The sequence below is a fragment of the Styela clava genome, chromosome 8 (genome assembly GCF_964204865.1).
Source record: "Styela clava chromosome 8, kaStyClav1.hap1.2, whole genome shotgun sequence".
Lineage (NCBI taxonomy): Eukaryota > Metazoa > Chordata > Ascidiacea > Stolidobranchia > Styelidae > Styela > Styela clava.
The window spans coordinates 22271170-22287437 of NC_135257.1; the positions used below are offsets into that span (position 1 = coordinate 22271170).

Here is a 16268-nt window from a genome sequence, read left to right on the forward strand (position 1 = left end):
AAAATTTGTTGGGGGGGGGGGGTGTATATTGACAAAACTTTGTCTTCTGCTTCAAAGAAAGCTAGATAAAGGCTGCCACTGCAGACTTACTTTGATGTCGAAGTAATCCAAGCTATCTAATAGCTCATTTCCATCTATTTCGGTTGGTTCATTTAGACTTAGAGAAATGGTTATTGTTGGTCAGGAAACGTCCGTTTTTAGTAAATCGTTCAAGAATAGAGCAAAATGGTGTTGAAACTTTAAATAGACGTAAGAATTTACGTTTCACTGAAAATGCCGCTAAATTGCATGCAAAAACAAAATTGAATTATTTTTGTTTACCTCTGGCTACCCCTATTGCACATGTTTTTAACGATATGTGCTCGTCGCGTCATTGCGTGATATAGCGCAATATCACAAACATTTCAACTTTTACTTAACCTTTAATTTATTTATTCTCATGTAAAACAACATCTATAATTTGTTTATCTCCCGAATTATTTTTAAAGTTAGGACGATGGACATTATTATCAGAGACTCGCCCTGGGCAGCAGACAAGTTTGGCACGCCGCCAGTGCTATGAAAAGCGAGAGTATATTTTTCCATCCAGTGAAGTTCAAAGCAATTATGTTGAATCAAAATTTCACTGAGAAGGGGAAGATTCGGGGAATCAATGCTGGTTATCTAGCAGCGATACCCAAGGTTTGAGTATCTTACTAAGCATTTTAGGGTATAATATTTTGATTGCTAGAGGACTGTTTTGATTGATGAGCGAGGCTTTGGTAGTCAAACCACAGTAAATATTAAATGTGGTCAAACAACCAACATCGCGCAATACAATAAAACGCGATGAAAAATAACGTCATTGTGGTGAATCGGATATTTATTTTTCGCTTTCCGTTAGCGATGTTATCTATAAAGCATTACTTTATCGGCGCATGCTGAGGCGCGCGTGCATAGCTCATTGCGAACCAATATTATTTTACGAAGATAATAGAAAACTCAATTTCATGTACGAGAGTTTGGGGTAACAACAATAAACTTGTTTGGCGATAAGTAGGAACTTGGGGACATTTCTTGCATAATGCCAGTTTTTATAATTTGTCTGAGGAGCAAATACCCGTGAATAATAAATTAATTCAATTCAATCATATTTAGTGATCGACTTCTGATTACTAATTAAAATCTGGGTTTTCAATATAATACCGAACCCGAATTATTCCGCCCATTCTAAATAACAGCATCGTGGGATATTAGTGGCTCATGCACATGGCCTTGTACGAAGCGAGAGTCGCGACGTAAAACAATTTGAAAAAAATCTTTCGCATTTTTTAAACTTTTGGTCAGAATTACAGGATTTTTATATTGAATCACGACAACAATTCAATCCAATTTAAGATTTACAATTGACGTCTGATTACTTTTTACAAGTTTAAAACTGAGATTCCATTTAATCTATGAAACTTCTTTTGGTTTGTCAATTAAAATTCAACCTTTTTTAAAATTTACGGTCTGATTTGCAGGATGTTCCAGGATCATTACGCGCTGAATTATGAATGTGCAGCAGGCGGCCCGCGAGCCACCAAGCTATTTAGTGTGGCCCTTGTCAACACTCCAATTTTCCCACATCAAGCATAAAATTTTAATTCGACAGTTTAAGTTTGAAAAGGCGCTTGATAAAAATATATAATGTCTAAAGCTGGTTGGCCCACTGACAAAAAATCGTACACACCCCCGCGCTAGACGACTAGAGGATGAGACTGGCCGCCACAGGGGGGTTCACGTTACCTGTAATCCGCAACCAAGTCCGTACTTTTGGAATGATAAATAGACAAATTGATTGCTATTTAATAAGCTCACTCATTTACCAGCCAAAATCATATAAAAAAGGCCTGATTTAACATTCCAACTGTACGGACTTTGATAAGCGGTTACGTACGCTCCGCCATGGAGAATCAGTGGCCTCTTTCGTCTTGAGCTTTGTTCGGGGCGAAGATAAAAAATCGCCTTCTCAGCAGGGCTAAATTTTCAATTCAATCAGTGTCATATTGTGGTTTTCTACTCCGAGAACTCTGACATTAATCCAATAATATGTGAAAGGGTAGTCATGTGTTAATACATTATTCATGTAGAAACAACACCTGCCTTCCGTTTCGAACATTGACGGACCAGATTTATATCAGACAAGAATGGTATGTAAAACGTCTTTATCTCGATAAGATAGGCGTGATAATTATCGTGGAGAATAAGAAGGCTGATATGATTACGATGCGCGTCAAATCCCTTTTAGGCGGCTCACACTAAAGAGCTATATGCTTCCATAAAAAGAAAACTCTTTTACGTTGTTTTTACGCACGCTCTACTCCGTCAAGAGACCACATTTAGACTTCGACTTCTTATAAGTGGTTCGATGTATAATTAGGCCGACTTTTTCTCATCTGAATGAATATAGAAAAATCTAACCCAGGGGTTCTCAAGCTTTTTTCAGGACGACCCCTCGGACAACTATCAAGTGTCCAGTGCCACCCCAGGTGAATACATATATATTTCATGATACTTTAGAGCAGGGGTCCTCAACCTACGGTCCGCGGGCCGGATCCGGCCCGCGGAGCAATATAATCCGGTCCGCGACACTTCACTGAATTATAGTAACAAAACAGCCCTTTTTTTTCGCATATATTCTTTACGCAGAAGAATTTACGTGTAGACTAAATTATATTATATCGTTACAAGTATATAAGTCACAATTACTCGTTTAATGAGCCTATAATTTAATTATAATTTAGACAAATGGCAACAAAACGCCGAAAAGTTGATGCTAAGTGCAAATATAATGCAAAGTAGTATAATATAGTGCAAAAAATATCCGAAATCGCGCGCTGCTTAAAATTTAACCTCTGATCTGTGTGAAAAAATGTGAGTCATCGGTCATCCGTTCGGATTTTAACTAAAAAATATGTGCGGCCCGTCAATGACTTGCAACCTTTAATTTTGGCCCACGAGCTACAAATGGTTGCCGACCCCTGCTTTAGAGCTTCTTTCATTGAACTTTTGAGTTTGGTCATGTGGTGGTATTAAGGTAAATAAGCTAAAACCAGACATTGATGTCACAATAAGCACCTACATTTTCTATAGCATAAGCATATAGCGATGCCTATGGACCTGTTTTACAGTCAGCCATGGTACAAACTGTTGAATTTACCTTGGTTTGTCAAATCTTAGATGTGTTGTACATCCATCCTCTACCATACCTCAGCGATCCCACGACCTGTTTGCGACCCAACCTACTTATCACTCGGACCCATTTGGGGTCGGGACTCCTGGTCTAACCCATGCCACTAGTACAAAGCTTCAGAAAAAACAGCCGGAGTAAGTGGTGATTCTGGATCAAAGTCGTACAAAACAGAGACCGGCACTGTCCTGTTCTTAGATAATCCAATCTGGCCCGCCTGATGCCGCCACAACCAAACTAAAACCAAATTTTAATGTTTTAATTTAAAAATAGCTCAAGGAATATGTTGAGATTGCGATTAAATTTAGTTTTGGCACAAGTCTCATTGTTTCACACCTCTACTTTTGTAACACTGTAAATATTGTTCAAAAAATGTAACATTTTACATCACACTTGCATGGCCCGCCAGTCTTGAGTGGGCAAAAGTGTTTGCCCCTAGTCGAGTAACCTTGCCTACCCCTGGTTTACATTCACATTTTTCACAACTCGAAATCCATCACGAAAATATCTTAAAAACTCACTTTTTATTAAATTCTGGAAAATGCATAGAATCAAACAGCACAATTTGTATTCGCTAGTTTTTCAAATAAAATTGCCCTCATTTATTACAGATAGGCCTACTATGCAAGGCATTTAAAGTTATGACATCACAGCTGATGACGTCATCAATCTTTTTAAACAATTTTAAATCAAAGTGAATTTATTTAAATATCATGTAATTCATACTTTAGTCAAGCACTCAATATTTGGGACAACTGGAATATCAAGACTAAAGTTTTGGCTGCTCCCGAAGTATGTACCTAACCTGGTACACATACTATGTTCATGTTGTGCGCCATCTTGGTGCACATACTTCCGGAGGTCCGAGTTTCGTTCCCTCCATATTGAAACACACACTTCTCTGAAGCGCCGGTTACAGGGTTCAAGCCATTTTTGTTTACATTCAGAAAGAAAATACTGAATTTTTATGAGGTAGTGGACGTAGGGATTGAAACTGGTTGAGATCCTCTTTGAACATGACATTGAACAATCACTTAACATGCACAAGGTTTGAATCTGAGATATCTGATCTGCATAGTCGTGCCCTCTAATTGGTATCATAACAGGATTTAAATAAAAACAGATTCACAATTATAAATTGATACAAAATTTCAGCACAGAAAATCAGTGGAAAAAAATCAACTGAAAATAGTGAAATGCAAACCATGGGATGTCCTAAACGAATTCATTATCCAGTTGCATTCAAACCATTAACTCCGAGCGTTATATCTATCCTAAGTCAGAACATTTAATTAGATCCAATTGATCTACTTAATGATAAGTTCAATATCAGCTAGTTGGGCGCTCCAGAAGTGTGTGTACCAATATGGAGGTAACTAATTTTGTTCACCTACTTTACATCAAGTTGTGTAAAGAGACTGAAACATATGGACAAGGCGTATATTCACTTGGCTAACACAGATGGTCCCCGAACTCGTGATAGAACTAAAATAAGGAAAATTGGAATAAAATTTTGGCCCAAACTTAACTTGGTACATACACTAATGGAGTACTGTTATTTGCGCATATAATTTTGCAGTGGATGGCTCAAAACACTAAGTAATATCAAAAATTACCTTTTTGAAACATACTTACAGTTATATATAATACAAAATGGTAAAAAAAATTTCAGATTAGGCAGTTTGACTGTTCACTTCTCGTGAGAGCATCACTTTTGAACCATGGGGGTCATGACCCATGTGCATGTCCAGTATAGGGTAATGAAAACAAATGTATAAGTTATTGTTCTGTGCTGAAAGCTCAAAATGATAATTTTAAAATATCCTTGAATATTCTTAAAATCAATAATTTACTATAATAATTGCATATAACCAAATTCGAAAATATTCAAATGTTCAATTTATTTTGAGCAATTTCTGGTCTGGTCAACATCTCAAAATGACAAATTTTATATTAAATTAAACTTAATTATTTTTGAAAGAAAAAATTTATTACAGAAAATATAACTAATTATGATTTTTTTTCAAATATTTTATTGCTTTTGGATAATTTGAGATAGGATAGCTTGAAATGACAGATATGTATATGTCAAAATTTTCTAAATTATTTAAAATAAAATATTTCTACATCTGAATTAAACGGTTCCATTACATTTGAACCCACGTACATTTGAACCCATGACAATTGCACCTGTATGCTGTTGCATCTATGGAATTTTTTTTGTTTCACGGATAGTTAAACCCATACTAACCCTACCCATGGGTTTTAGCACCCGCATATAGATTGAACCCGTGGATATACGCATGGGTTCAAATGTACATGGGTTCAAATGTACGGTCACCGAATTAAACAATTTCAAATATATTCGATTCATTTTTGACACCCATACATAAAAATAAAAGCTTCTCAGTGATACTATAGCATAAGAACCACTACCCTATAGCATGAGATATACAGAAAGCTGGTACTAAAGTGAGGTATAATGATATAGCGTGAGATCTATTGCTGCATTTCCATCCCTAATGGGCATCATTTATTTTTATGCGTTAAATTTTAGTAAATACTAATTTGTACACATCCAAGAATTGACCTATACAAACGCATCAAGAGACGCGATAGACCTCAGACTTCATCTAAGTAAGTAGTGATAGAACTCACACTGTGGTATCTGGTTCCATTACATTTGAACCCATGACAATTGCACCTGCATACTATTGCACGTTGCACCTATGGAATTTTTTTTGTTTTACGGATATTTGAACCCATACTATACCTAACCCATGGGTTTTAGCCTGCATATAGATTGAACCTGCGCATATACGCATGGGTTCAAATGTACGTGGGTTCAAATGTAGAGATACCCGTTTAGTTTAGCGATTTATTGGATAGATCTGACCCTACCCTGATATATCTCAGACTGGGTGGGAGACAATGGCAATGGGCCTCATGCTATAATAGCACCGCTTAATCTTTATAATTATCTCTTTTCAACTTTCACCATATATGGCTCCTTATAAGAACCAGCAAACAGAGCGCCATCTTTCGTCTCCATTAATTCAGAGACAGTTTTTGATGTTTTCCCTGTGATGTCATGAACGTACGAAACAATGTTACCATTAGCGTCCAATTCAACCGCCAATCCATATTTATCACTTGCAAAACGTGGATACAATGAATAAGGCACCAAACCAGCAAAAACTCGACGTAAAATCGAGTATTTCCAAAGAAAATCTACGAAATGTGATCGACCAATTGGTAATGCGACCCAAAAACCCCCTTTTTGGCTACGACGGATATTATCTGGCATGCTGGGTACGTCCGTAACTTTTTCAACTTTTCCAGTTTTGGTGTCGAGGAAAAGGACTCGGAATCGAGTGGTTTCAGAAACAGCGACCCTGCTCTCATCGTTTGAAAGTTGCACGCCATTTGCAAAGCAGAGCTTCGAAGCAAGGAGTTTAATTTCACCAGTTTTGACCGTTAGTCGGAATAAACGCCCCAAGCATTCTCCCTCCAGGACATCATAATAGAAAAGACCCAGATTCCACTTCGAGCTCGTATCTGTGAAATAAATGTATTTCCCATCTTTCGAAATATCTAAATCATTTGGAAATTTCATGCTTGGTTCCACATCGTCTGGTTTCACTAGGGGGCGCACTTCTTTTGTTTTCATATTCAGAGTATAAATACCGTAATAGGCATCTACAACATACAAAATATCTCCACGGAGGCGGAGTCCAAGTGGGCGGGGTATTACATGTCCATCAATAGGTTCAACACCCGGTATTGGTCCATTTCTAAAATCTTCAACCAATCCAACTCCTAGTTCACCTGTCGCACTTGGATGAATTTTAATAATTCTGCCATCCCGTAGACCAGTATATATATTTCCATTTTTATCAATTGCCATGGATTCAGGGCCAACTTGCCCGACAATAATTCGCTCTCCTTGTTCCAGTACTTGGTTGATTTTGATATCAGCTTGAAAAATTGGGATGTCGTCCATCTCGACAGGCCGTAATACTGATAAAGAATATCCAAGTGCTCCGATTCCAAATACAACAAAAAAAACGAAGAATAACTTTTTAATGGCAGATGATCCATTTCGTTGAGGACCGCTCTCGCCATCTCGGCCTCGTTCAGAGGAGCCATCACGATCCATTCTTGCTTTGCGACGTCTACGTGCCTCCATCCCTATGGCTTTGTTAGTTATTAAGTACTTATTAATTGTACGTCCTTAATTTTCGATTAAAATACTAAAATTCTGAAAATAAGATAAAGTTGTAGATAATATTAAAATATTAGTATCATTTACGGGGTCTGATGTAGTTTCCTACCTCACGTACTTCTAGTGGGTGTAGCGTAAAATTTTTTTACGTGTCAATCCTAACCCCCACCTGACCACTCCATCCAAAAATGACGATACAGTGACGTAATAGAGCCCTTCAAACTATACGAACTGTCATCTGATCTAAGACGCGCATGTCTGTGCACCCAAAATCGAACAGCTAGTCTATTTCTCTCGTTTTCTCGTCGCAACAATCCCAGTATGAGAGAGATCGCTGACATTAGTCAGTTCTTCATCGTCGGCGTTGATGCCATTTCCGATGATTTTACGTATATTCGGCAAGCTCTATGACGTGATTGTGATGTCGTAATGACCTAATTTTTGAAGGGGGTAGTCGGTTAGGATTGACATGTAAAATTTTTTTATGCTACGCTCACTAAAAGTATGTTAGGTACGAAACTACACGAGATCCCATTTATGCTGAAAGGAGAAAACTTCAATCAAATGGCAAATCGTGGTCAATCATTCAAGTCAGGAATGATTGGGTGGTGAGGTTGTGGATACGAGATTCGAACCCAAACCTTTTGACCGGTGACGCCAAAATAATCGGGTCCAAAACTCTAACTAACTCACATTGTGAACAGATATGTCCAAAACAAATCAAAACTATCTTTATTAGAATATTTTTTCGTAGTTTTAGGAATAATCTCAATCAGAAAATTTTCATTTCAGGTCATTCTGTCATTGCACAACATGATATATAATAAATTTATTTAAAGTCAATCAATTAATCGCTTACCGGTATTAGGGCAAGTAAGTAAAAATATATTTTGACTCAATAATCAGCATAAAAGACAATAAAAAAAATTTGGAAGAAACAAAATAAAACTGAGCTTAAAATAAAGCTTAAGTAATTTTTATTTATTTATTTTAACGATGTAATTTATCATGTTCCTCTTACTTTATAACTTCTGTATGGTTGTGTGTGTGAGCGTGTGTGAAATATTTCAATTACTTCAAGTGAGTGAACACGTAGACTATGGTACCGCTTCTCCTTGGCAAAACCTTTCATCATATATACATTCTGTAGGTAGACTACGTTTTAAACCTTACCTATCTAAGGTTTTGTTTGCTGTCCTGATTTCATAATAAGTTTTTATTTTTACAAATCATTTTATGTTTATGCTGATTATGGAGTCGAAATGAACTTATACCATACTTATATGAGGTATAAAACGTACTTACCGTACGGTAGCGTATTACAGTACGTTATTAGATTGAAAGGTGTTGTCAAAAGAAGTGGTACCGGTACCTACCGGTACATGTTCGCTCACCCAACAGCAGAGAGGAAATTACTGAATTATAGAGAAACATAAGGTACCGGTATATTACTTAGTAAATAGATAAATGTGAAAATAAAAAAATAGACTATATAAAAATTATGCTAACTTGAACTTAAAACGCTTACGGTACTTAATTGCTGGAAGAATGGAAGCAGTTTGAAGGTTGTAGTCTACTAGAGACATACATACCGTAACTACAATTGTTTTTTTTTCAAAGCTACCAACGATTGTGGCAGTGGCACTTAAATATTCTTTCCGCGTTGGACTGAGCCAATTTCGTTTAAAATATTTCTGAAAAGGCAAGCACCGGTAACTTGGGCGCAAACCTCCAATGACTTCACAGCTGTAGGTACTGACTACTGATGCCAGTTGTGCGATACCGGTACTTAGCAAGTCCGCTTTTCTATTTTCACGTTACAGATTTTTTGTTGTGCTTTTAAAATCGTTATCAGAATTAATAACTGGAACGTGTTTTCCCTGAAATAGTTTCTTACTGTTAATTTTTTATTTTAAATCTACTTTAATGTTGCACAAGATGTTTTGGCTATTAAACACAATATTTTCTATAGATTTTTTTCCTGGCAAGTTATACCGGTAATGAAGTCTATTCGATTTCGTTTCTGTGTGCGGCCATTTAATATGAGGGCAAGCGCAGTCTTTCTGCTGTCCGTCGGTTAGTTCGTCTTTTAATCTGTGATAGCAATGTCGGCTAGAGTGTCTAGTGGTTCTAAGTTGCATTGCTGTGTCCCACTGTGTAATGGTGATAGACGTTATTCACCAAACTTATCGTTTCATTCATTTCCTAAGGATGTCAAACGGAAAAGAGCCTGGATTGTGAATATTCGTCGCGAACCTGGCAAATACTTTCAAGTAAGTGAGATTTTAGTTCACGAACAACATTCACACTATGGCTAATGTTTACAATATTAAATAGGTATCATGAATACCCGGTAGCCTGTTTGGAATATTATTGGGTCAGTAGGCCTACCGGTATGCAAGACTGAAATATCCTAATACCTGAATACTGTAATGCTAACTTACATTTATATGCCTAGTGTTTTAAACCTCAATGGAAGCGTTTTCTGAACTTTCGCCTTGTGTTAGTCTTGAATGTTAATGCTGATAATCTATGTAATCAATCAGAAATAGGAGAGGATTAACATATTTACCCCTGGGGAGAGCTAAAATTGTGAATGTACGGTAGGTACCGGTACGGTACGTTACGAAAAAAAATAAAGTTCATCCGATTTAAATATATAATAAAAACTGTGCCAGTTGATAGATCTGAGTGAAAATAAGAAAACTATTCCAAGTTTGTAAGAAACCGGCCAAAAAATAACGGAGACATCGGCATTTTAGTACCGCCCGATACAGCGATAGGCCAACTTTTTCCTTAAGGTATTATATTTATGCCAACTCAAAAACTGTGACCGCAAGAATGTCAGACCGATAAACAACAGAATGCATCTCTGCTATTTTTGGAGGTAAATGAAAAAAATTTGGAACGAAAGGATATTGTGAATAGAAGAACCTAATGCAACATAGTTCATATTCTTTTTAAAGAAATTAGCTTCTTTTTCCAAATAAATATGTACAAGAAAGTTTCCGAACTGTACATAACCTCTGGTCGGCTAGGACCTTCCCCACTACGTAAGTCTACGCATACGCAGCAATAAACTGATTTAGCGTTTTTCATATCCGACTTTACTTGATGAACAATTAATTATCATTTAATATTTAACTCGTAAGTAAGACATTAACCGCGTTTAGTGAAACGTAAAACGAGAGAAATCACTGCGAGGGAAAATGTCGACATTCAAACGATAACTGATGCGCGCTGACAGACTCATTCTGAGATCATAGTACCAGTGCCTTGAATTAATTTGTAGCGGTTCGTGAACATATGCGAATTGACTTTATATAATAAGAACTTTATTGAATATGTAAAAAATATCAACACATATCAATTACTAATCTTTCGATTTGTGACACATCTATGGAATATTGGGACTATTTCAGGTTTTTATTGTGGCAAAGGTTATTGAGGCCGCAGGAAGATTGTCAAAAATCAAGGCTTGAACTGTGCATATTAGTTTGACAGTGGTTCGTTGTGGGTAATATTTAGCGATGTTCTGATTGAACAAACTTCATAAAAATTGGTAGCCTAAGTATCAAATTAGGAAAGAAATAAAAAAGTCAATATATTTTTTTTTTGGTGTCTGTCGACACTCGACAATATCATTAATTTGCAGTACATATAACTTGAGCGTAATTGTTAAAAGCTCCAAATGTTGGGAAATTTATGCACTTATGAAAATGTTCAAATACGAGATCATAATTGTGTATTTTATCTGAGTTATGTCAAAATTTCAAGCTGTGTAGCGGTATTCAGACACGGCGTAACGGTATTTAGCAGACAGAATGGGTACATTTTTTTGCGCGAAAAAACGCATTTTGTAACATTTCTAGTGAATGTATTCTTGGGTTATTTTGACAGGTAACAAGAAGCACGAGGGTTTGTGGCAAGCACTTCAGACCTGAAGATATATATGAGTCACCTTCAGGTAGGCGTCTCCTACATTACAACTCAGTTCCATCAATATTTAGTTGGACCAAGTCAGTTCCAGAGAGACCACTGCCTAAAAGAGTGGTTACAGAGAGATCACTGCCAGAAAAATTGAGGTAAAACTGAATATCATATTTATCTTATTGTAGACCACTCAATTGGGCCCAAAATTCCAGCCCGACCCAGGCCTGTGGGTGTTAGACCCGACCCGAGCTCGACTAATTAACTGGATTTGAGGGACCGAGCGCGAGGCAAACCCGAAATTTTATATTTTATTTGGGAGGTTTTTGAAATATCATTGCAAGAGTTTATATGTGTCGTGTTGATGAGTTTCTTTTGCAGACCACGGTCTCTCGTGGCCAAAACACAGCCGAAACGCCTCATTTAAAAAAAAGTCAGCGATACAGAAACCTGACCCGAACGTAATGATTGACGTTTTAGGCCCCAAAATTTGGGCAGGGTCATGCTCGGACTGCAGATCTTAGCTCTACCCCTCTCTCATTATTGCAAAAATGTGAGATTCGAGAAAAACACCCTGCAAAGTTTCAAAATAAAATATTATTAATTTAATATGTTGGTGTTGGGAATGATTTGAATTTCCATTTGAATTTTTAGTTTTTTCCACAATATTCAGTTATGTGGAATTCCCTATTTCATTGCTGTTTTCTGGATCATGTTGACTTGAACTCCTTCAAGTCTGGCATCAGGATAGGATTTACATATTTATCCCGGGGGAGAGGAAATGAGGTAAGGCTGCTTCACCATATGGAGAACCACAGCCTCTCGGCCGGTTACCATTAGTTAGTTATTTGTTTTCGAAGCATGGACTTGATGGTGGAGAAAGCGGTTACGTGGAGGACCTTACGGTGGCGAAGAGTCCAGCCATCCTCTCGCATATAATCATCCCCACATGGGATTCGAACCTGCAAACCCACGCAGAGTAATCAGAGGTGCGGTGGCGAACGTATTCCTAACGCTTAGCACGAAGAGCTACCGCGCCGCGCCTCAATCCTTAACACTTCAGGGTATTCTGTAACTTTGCTCATAGATCAGTCTTCTTTATTTTTAGGCAAGTGCATGTGACCTTGCTGCGATCAAATTTTTTTATACAAAAGTAGGAGGAGATATAACATCGCAATTTTATTCTGTTCAGTGCTAATGATTCGATCACCCCAAACAGTCAACCCAGCAATCAGAGTTCAATTTGTGCTAATCCGACTTCATTGGATCACAACTATAGCAAGAAGAAAAAAAAGGAGCATGTCCCAAAAGAAATTAGAAGAGAAAATCTCATTGCTACATCAACTAGAAAACAGTCACCATGACAACAATACTACATAACAGCCACAATGTTTTTCGATATAAAATGGAGGTTTTGTACATTTTCCCTCCGAGCCGAGCTCTAAGCAAGCAGACAATGTAAGGTAATTGCCACTATACTAAGGTTCGGCATTGCTTACTCAATTTATCACGCCCTGGATGAGGTGGTGGGCTTGAACCCAAGCTTATGAACTACGATGCCAGGGTGGTCCAAACCCAGGCCCGCGGGCCACATGCTGCTTCTTTATCTGTGGCCCGCGCCGCATTCGAAGAGTAATCAAAATATTGTATTTTAAATTGCTTCTCATAAAATAAATCAGAAAAATCGTTCGACATATTGTTGTTATATCACCACTGTGACTGAATTGACTAGTATGATGTCTAGCTGAAGCAACTAGCGAAGTTGAATGATGTGATGGGCAGTTTAAATTGTTATTTGGATTTCTATCGTTTTGGTCAGGAATATATGCTAACAATATAGGCATGAAAGAAAACTACAAATCGAATGTGGATTGCATTAGCCTAGGTTGGCAATGCCTGTTGAGTGCTTGTTTTGTATTACACTGTTTACCTATTCTTGGTACTATTGTGGCCCGCGACCAATGCCAAAATAATTTTGCGGCCTGCGGAGCCCTCAACATTGGACCACCCTGAACTAGGCCATTACAGTCTTACACAGTAGTATGGTTCCTAATGTTAATAGTTTATGACATCTTAGCTGACTGTGCTTCTTCTTTGAGCTGGTGTAATCGAAAATGTTTACAATGTAAGAAGTGATTTTGAGATCACCCTCGTATGGGGCACTTCCTTCCACATACTGACAAACTATTTAATTTTTGTGATGTGGTAGAATCCATTTAGAAGACCTTTTCGTAATATGCTGATAGTTATATTTGGCAAGGTTTGGCATAAGGTTTTCGGGAAATGATGGTAAAACATTTCGTTATAGACTTCGTATCCATATACTTGAGCATAGCTCTCTTGTTGGGATGTGACGGGCATAATTGCTATGGGAATGAAACAGAAAAATATGTTCCATGGACAAGCCTGGATATGAAGGTTGCATTATCCAAACATTCCTACATATGAGGAATTGATGAAAACATGCCTTGAAAAAGAAAAAAAACTTTGAATATAGAGTAGTACTCGACTGACTGTACTATGGTATTGTGTATTGAAGTAAGAGGACTCCTTGTTCATGTTCGATTGTCAAATTAATTTTTTTTATTGGGTTCCTGTAAACAATTTGACTTTGATTATCTGAAATACTGAATTGAAATATAGAATCTGTTGCAAAGATGTGGTACTGGAAGCGGATCGTGTGACCCGCGGATTAATATAATCCGACCCGCGACGCTTTACTGAATTATAGTAACAAAACCGCTGTTTTGGCGATAGACGACAGAATTTATTGCGAGTCACGTGTAGATTAAATTGTAAACTAACAAGTATATAATTCACAATTACTCCTTTAATGAGCCTATAATTTAATAACAATTAGTTAAACAGTAACAAAACGCAAAAAAAGTTGATGTTAAGTGCAAAGGGTTCAATGGCGCAGAAAAATATTCAAATGGGATTTTTTGAGATGCAATGCGATGAAAAAATAAATCTATATTTCATTCGAAGGATGTATCACTGCTTGATTTTTATTATAAGAAGTATCATCCGTTTGGTTTTTAACTTTCTAAAAATGTGTGCTGCCCACACTGACTTGCAGCCCTTAATTTTGGCCTGCGAGCGACAAAAAGTTGCCGACCCCTGGCATAGTCCAATGCTAATGATGGGTACCATTGCTATGGCATTTCATACTCTCTCATATTGAGTAAGGTTATGCACAAGCGAAGTCTATCTGTCATTTTCTACTCAATTTATTATGCTTGGTGAAGTGGTGGGCATGTGGTTGACTTGTCTAACGCCTTATAACCACTGGGTTATCGCATCACCTGCCAGTGATGAGACCTTGTAATCTAGTAAGAATACTTAACTTCGGGTTCATGTAGAAAGAGCAGTCTGGAGACGGAAACAAAGATAGAGAGTGCCTGTGATGTATGGCAAAATATACAATCGATCCAATTTGAGAAGAAAGTCAATTCCGAAAGACTTCCAAGAACGAAAAGTTGAAGAGTTTGTAAATACGACTGCTACAGTCCCAGTGAAAACATGCCGAATTCTGAGTCCTAAAATATCAGTTATATAGAACAAGTTGGTATGCTTCTAAGTCCTAATCAGCTATGGACCGGAGATTTTTCATTAATTAACTTTGATAGCCGTTTGTTTTGAAAAGTCCAACTTTATTGGACGAGCTAGTGTGAATTGTTGTTGAGCAAAATCGATTTTCTCTGAAACTCTTAGGCCAATTGATTGCAATTTTGAGTACATAAAGATAATTGATGCTGTGCTATTATTTTCAATTGTTTTCAAACTTCCCGACTCTTTCACCCCAAATTGAAGTATGGGAATACGGTGCTCCTGAAGTATGCGCACCAAGATGTCGCATAACCTGAACCCTAACCTGGTACACAACCTGAGTTCAGGTTGTGCGCCATCTTGGTGCGCATACTTCAGGAGGTCCGGGAATACTTTATTTCCTCACGCCTACTCGATCGCCTTTTACCCAAAGTGCCCAAGCATTACTGTAACAGTACAACGAACGACTTTTATGTCCAATTATTACTTATCGATCTCGATCGGTAGGTAGGTTGACAGGTCTGTTTGTTTGTCTGTTTCGTATGTTACGTGATATCTCACGAAAGCGAGGTTGAATCTGCTCCAAATTTTGCATGTGCATTCATTATATCCCAGCAGCCTATTAATTTTGGATGATTTATGTCGTATGATTAGCGAGGTATTGAAAAATTGATGATGGGGCACGTGGTGTCGTTATTGAGTCAAAGCGAAGGAATCAAAACCGCAGATCGATAAGTCGGCGGTCTCCGATCTGAGCATTTCTTTCGTGTTTATTTTTCAACAATTGGTAGACAGTTCTTTTTCACTAATTTAATATTAAACACTACCCCAAGGACATTTACATGTCTCTTCAAAACGCGAGCGTATTCCAAACGCTTAGCATGTTGGGCCACACCGCTGATCCAATCACGGCATACAGCAGCTTAATAGCCTGACCATGGACTATTATTGGACATAACGATTATGTTGTTTTTGTTCTTTGTATCGTTTTGAAGAAATCGCTTTTCCCTTTGAGTGATGGTGCAAGATTTTGCATTAGGGTTGGTTTCAATATTCTAGCTAGCCGTTATGATTTCTGACATTAGTTTACCTAGTCAGCGGCAAAGGTAATCAGTAGTTTATTTTATCACCCTATAAGAAATAATGTACATACAGAACGAGATAAGAAAAGAGAGGAAATAATGCATTTCAGGATGAAAGGGGACGCGATAAACCAGCATTGGTTATCGAGCAGCGACACCTATGAATAGTCTAACATTGGGTCCAACAAGAACAAAATTCGAACTAAATATAGTACTAAAATGAGGAGTCGGACGCCAAAATACTAACATTGGCATAAATATGTTTAAAAAG

The 16268-nt window shown here is 37.5% G+C and overlaps 2 protein-coding genes across 2 annotated transcripts; one reads left to right on the forward strand and one right to left on the reverse strand.

Moving 5' to 3' along the window:
- Positions 1 to 3718: 3718 nt before the first annotated feature.
- Positions 3719 to 7497, reverse strand: LOC120346086 (adipocyte plasma membrane-associated protein-like). The gene has a single exon (XM_039415734.2). The coding sequence runs from the start codon at positions 7398 to 7400 to the stop codon at positions 6189 to 6191; it is 1212 nt and encodes a 403-aa protein (XP_039271668.2). The 5' UTR covers positions 7401 to 7497; the 3' UTR covers positions 3719 to 6188.
- A 1900-nt stretch (positions 7498 to 9397) lies between these two features.
- LOC120348570 (THAP domain-containing protein 2-like) lies at positions 9398 to 13675 on the forward strand. The gene is made up of 3 exons (XM_039418732.2): positions 9398 to 9709; positions 11337 to 11521; positions 12559 to 13675. The coding sequence occupies exons 1-3, from the start codon at positions 9542 to 9544 to the stop codon at positions 12728 to 12730; spliced, it is 525 nt and encodes a 174-aa protein (XP_039274666.2). The 5' UTR covers positions 9398 to 9541; the 3' UTR covers positions 12731 to 13675.
- The last annotated feature ends 2593 nt before the right edge of the window (positions 13676 to 16268 follow it).

What these genes read in the sequence shown, in the direction of transcription:
- LOC120346086 (XM_039415734.2), bottom strand. Translation starts at nt 7,400, where the DNA reads ATGGAGGCACGTAGACGTCGCAAAGCAAGAATGGATCGTGATGGCTCC.
- LOC120348570 (XM_039418732.2), top strand. Translation starts at nt 9,542, where the DNA reads ATGTCGGCTAGAGTGTCTAGTGGTTCTAAGTTGCATTGCTGTGTCCCA. An exon ending in AACCTGGCAAATACTTTCAA is followed by an intron (nt 9,710 to 11,336) that starts GTAAGTGAGATT and finishes TTATTTTGACAG; the next exon opens with GTAACAAGAAGCACGAGGGT. An exon ending in TCACTGCCAGAAAAATTGAG is followed by an intron (nt 11,522 to 12,558) that starts GTAAAACTGAAT and finishes TATTCTGTTCAG; the next exon opens with TGCTAATGATTCGATCACCC.